Source organism: Electrona antarctica, assembly GCF_951216825.1.
Source record: "Electrona antarctica genome assembly, contig: scaffold_384, whole genome shotgun sequence".
Classification (NCBI taxonomy): Eukaryota; Metazoa; Chordata; class Actinopteri; order Myctophiformes; family Myctophidae; genus Electrona; species Electrona antarctica.
The window spans coordinates 107,501-112,588 of NW_027637972.1; the positions used below are offsets into that span (position 1 = coordinate 107,501).

Sequence of the window (5,088 nt, forward strand, 5' to 3'; positions counted from 1 at the left end):
GTTACAATAGTCAAGTTTTTACAAGACTGTTGTCTGGATTAGGAAATGGGCTGATTCCTGGGTGAGGAACGGTCTAATTCGTCGTATGTTATAGAGTGTGAACCTACAGGAACGAGCTGTGATGTGAGTTTTGAACGAGAGCTGACTGTCCAGGACTACACCAAGGTTCCTGGCTGTTGGGACAGACGTTACCAGGGCGTTGTCTACGGAAATAGTTAGCTCCCGCATAGGGCAGGACTTAGCTGGGAAGAAGAGAAGCTCAGTCTTGTCAGACAGTAGCTCCATATATATATATATATATATATATATATATATATATATATATATATATATATATATATGTGGAGCCAAACATATGCCCAAACATGGAGTCTATGATGTCAGACAGCTAGATATATAGATATATGCCCAAACATGGAGTCTATGATGTCAGACAGCTCCATATATAGGTATATGCCCAAACATTGAGTCTATGATGTCAGACAGCTCCATATATAGATATATGCCCAAACATGGAGTCTATGATGTCAGACAGCTCCATATATAGATATATGCCCAAACATGGAGTCTATGATGTCAGACAGCTCCATGTGCATTGGCCTTAGAGTATATATGAATAGAGATGGCACCCGGAGGAAACCCTGAGGCGAAATGGACATAGTGGCCGGATTTGGTATTGCAGCGCTGGGCCAAACTCATGAACGTGCACAATAATGGTCAACGGACCAGCACACTACGCTATACCCCTCCAACTGTTTGAATTATAATGTTGACACTATAGCTGTACCCCTCCAACTGTTAGAATTATAATGTTGACACTATAGCTGTACCCCTCCAACTGTTAGAATTATAATGTTGACACTATAGCTGTACCCCTCCAACTGTTTGAATTATAATGTTGACACTACGCTGTACCCCTCCTACTGTTTGAATTATAATGTTGACACTTTGCTTTGGCAATTATGTAAACGTATGATTTCTCGTGACAATAAAGCTCCTTTGAATTGACAACATCAATGGAGGTTAATCTTCGTGTACGACAAAAACTACCCTCAAACTACGAAGTGTCTATTAGTAGCGGTGGCCGAACGGAGAGCGGAACGGTCTTGATACCGGAAGGTCGCCAGTTCGAATCAGCGGTCCGACACGTTCAAATTACCACCGCTGAAGTGCCCTTGAACAAGGCATCAACCACTACGATTATATGTGTTCTATGAGCAGGGCCTGGCTGGAAACAAGTTCTTGAGCTTAGCCCAGATACCCTGGGTAAATATAGTAATCATTTCATTTCATTTCAGTAACACGTCTCAAGAGAGAGAGAGAGAGAGAGAGAGAGAGAGAGAGAGAGAGAGAGAGAGAGAGAGAGAGAGAGAGAGAGAGAGAGAGAGAGAGAGAGAGAGAGAGAGAGAGAGAGAGAGAGAGAGAGAGAGAGAGAGAGAGAGAGAGAGAGAGAGAGAGAGAGAGCAGTAATGACAACGCTATGGGACTCACCCCACTATGAGCAGGAATGACGTCACGGACACAAAGTAATTAGTCTGGTAATAAAGGAGGTTATTGATGATCCTGTTGTTCCATCTGGTGACGTCATGGACGTCCGGAGCCGCGAACCGAGCCGAGCCCAGGACGAAATCCTCCGCGCTGCGCAGAGGAGGAGGCTGCACGTCTCCCATCTCTCTCTGACGACAACAGACTACACCTCCCAGCATGCCATGCGGCTGATGGGGAGGACACGTGGAGGGGGCGGGGTCACTGGGAGGCTCATTATGATGAGAGTTTATAGGGAGAGAAAAGGCGCTAATTTGTCTAATTAAAGCGCCACATTTTGCACAGATGTAAAATCTGAATCTCCCCCCCACCCCCACCTCTTTTCCCCCTCACTGTATATGTTTATTTTCCCTTTTTACCTCCATTATGATGAATTCCTGTTCTGTTCTTTGCAATATAGAAGTGTCTATTTGTACGTCTCTAAATGTTTTGATGAATTGAACAAGGTGGACCCTCTTGTAAACAGGTGTAATGCTTTATGGTGTCGTCCACTCACAGTTAACAGTCTTTGTATTGAGTTGTACTTGAAATGTACTGTAATTCTGCAAACTGTTAATACATATTTCAATCAATCAATCAATCAATCAATCGATGTAGCCCAGAGCATATTCTCTAATGATTAGACTCACTCTTAACCTTCCGCCGTATAGTCTGAAAACCCACCTCTTCAGACTCCATCGTGGCCCGTAGCACCTGCCCTATAGCCTGGGGTCCGGGGACCCCTAAACCCACCTCTTCAGACTCCATGGTGGCCCGTAGCACCTGCCCTATAGCCTGGGGTCCGGGGACCCCTAAACCCACCTCTTCAGACTCCATCGTGGCCCGTAGCACCTAGCCTGGTGATATTAGTCTGGCTTATTAGCCAGGCTACGTAGCACCTGCCCTATAGCCTGGGGTCCGGGGACCCCTAAACCCACCTCTTCAGACTCCATCGTGGCCCGTAGCACCTGCCCTATAGCCTGGGGTCCGGGGACCCCTATAGGGGTCCTTGAGAGAGTTCCAGGGGGTCCCCAGCTAAATGATAATTAGGAACCACATGGACTCTTATGGGTCTGTAACTCTGAGAGTGTATTTGCACACTCTAAATTAACTTTGATTTGCACACTCTAAATTAACTTTGATTTTACAATATAAATTGGCGGCACCGAGTGCCGCGCTATGAGCTTGTAGATCTGCTATTTTTCAATAGCTAAACTATAACATAATTACAATTTACAATTTAGGCATTTAGCAGACGCTCTTAATCCAGAGCGACTTACATTAAGCAATAACAAAAGCATGGCATACATCGCATATATAAAAAGTAAAGTAGCCTTGCCGAGCCATGAGGCCCAGGAGCCTATCTCCTGTTTCTGTAGCCTTGAGGCCCATAGGGACAGGAGCCTATCTCCTGTTTCTGTAGCCATGAGGCCCATAGGGGCAGGAGCCTATCTCCTGTTTCTGTAGCCATGAGGCCCATAGGGCAGGAGCCTATCTCCTGTTTCTGTAGCCATGAGGCCCATAGGGGCAGGAGCCTATCTCCTGTTTCTGTAGCCATGAGGCCCATAGGACAGGAGCCTATCTCCTGTTTCTGTAGCCATGAGGCCCATAGGGGCAGGAGCCTATCTCCTGTTTCTGTAGCCTTGAGGCCCATAGGGACAGGAGCCTATCTCCTGTTTCTGTAGCCATGAGGCCCATAGGGTGGGATGCCTAAAGGTGGTGACAAAGGGGCAGCTGAAAAGGTTTCTGATAAACCTGTGCCAAAGAAACAACTCCGATCTCAACAATCTTGGCCGGAGAGTGTGAGTGAGTCGGGTGGTGTCATGGAGGTGGATGCATCAGTGTTTGAATCAATCAATGCCAGACTGAGCAAGTTGGATATGCTGGACGCATTACAACATGACCTCCGTGAGCTGAGAACCAGCTTGGAGTTCAGTCAAAAGCAGATTGATGACCTGAGAGAGGAAAATGCCTACCTTAAAGGTGTGGTAGAAAAGGTACAACAATCTGTAATCTCTAACACCGTGGATAACAAGAGAATGAAAGAGACATTATTGGATATGCAGTGCAGATCGATGAGAGATAATCTTATATTCGCTGGCATCGCAGAGGATAATGCCGCTGCCAACCCTGAAGAAACTGTAAGACACTTTATGACCAACAACCTCGAAATGTCCCCTGAGGTGGTGAGAGACATAACCTTCTCTAGGGTTCACAGAATGGGCAGACCTGTGGATGAGGTGGTGAGAGACATAACCTTCTCTAGGGTTCACAGAATGGGCAGACCTGAGGTGGTGAGAGACATAACCTTCTCTAGGGTTCACAGAATGGGCAGACCTGAGGTGGTGAGAGACATAACCTTCTCTAGGGTTCACAGAATGGGCAGACCTGAGGTGGTGAGAGACATAACCTTCTCTAGGGTTCACAGAATGGGCAGACCTGTGGATGGAAAAGCACGTCCAATAATAGCTCGTTTTGAACATTACAAACAGAAAGAATTGGTGAAGAGCCGAGGTAAGAAACTGCAAGGGAGCTCTCTTTGGCTAAATGAACACTTTCCAGCAGAGATCAATAACAGAAGGAAAATACTGCGACCAATAATGAGAGAAAACTGGGCCCCGGATTGTAAAGTGGCATTGTCAGTCGATAGGCTGTATATAAATGGACAACTCTACAGGGACTCAAAGGTGACCCCCTGGCTCTTTTAGGAGAGGCCTATGGAGAGGCCTTTTAGGAGAGGCCTATTATACATGTTTTTATTAATGTCTATTAAATTACCAAAAAAAGGATTACGGTTTGCACATTTAAATATATGTAGTCTAAGAAATAAGGTTACTGAACTGTGCTCTATTCTGAACGAAAATAATATTCATGTAATGGCAATCACAGAAACACACTTAGATGAAAAAATACAGGATTCTGAGTTGGCGGTTCAAGGATACAACATAATTAGATTAGATAGAGATGAAAATGGAGGAGGGACAGCATTTTACATTCAGGATCATATCCCTGCAAAAATTAGAAAAGACCTAGGTATAGATGGTGTGGAAGCTCTATGGATACAAGTACATTTACCACATATGAAGCCCATTTTAACATGCTGTTGCTATAGGCCACCTAGTTCTGGTATAGATTATTTGAATAATATTTGCACAATGTTACAAAATGCGACTGATTTTGATTATGATATATTATTTGCAGCCGATATGAATGTAGATTGGTTTTCGAGTAACTGTTCTTTGAAAAGAAAGTTGAGTGATGCAGCAATGATATACAATTTGTCTCAGATTGTGAATCAGCCTACAAGAATCCATGTTAATAGAGATGGTACACGTTCGTCCTCATGTATAGATCATTTTTTTACAAATGCCCCAGAAAAATGCTCTAAAGCCATTTCTGTCCAAGTGGGGTTTAGTGACCATAACATAATTGCAACAACTTGGAAAGCGAAGGTGCCCAAAAGTGGGCCTAAGATCATTCATAAAAGAATGTATAAGAAATTTTCTGAGGCTAATTTTCTTAACGGTTTGAAAAATGTGAACTGGAATTTGGTTCTTGATTGTA

The 5,088-nt window shown here is 44.3% G+C and overlaps 1 protein-coding gene across 1 annotated transcript in view; it reads right to left on the reverse strand.

The window, feature by feature from the left end:
- praf2 (PRA1 domain family, member 2) overlaps nt 1-1,670 on the reverse strand; it is a gene marked incomplete at both ends in the record, with an annotated part of 4,261 nt that extends 2,591 nt beyond the window's left edge. Inside the window, one exon of the mRNA XM_079531395.1 lies at nt 1,492-1,670. Within this exon, the coding sequence (XP_079387521.1) occupies nt 1,492-1,670 (179 nt within the window). The remainder of the gene's footprint in view (nt 1-1,491) is intronic.
- Nucleotides 1,671-5,088: the final 3,418 nt, after the last annotated feature.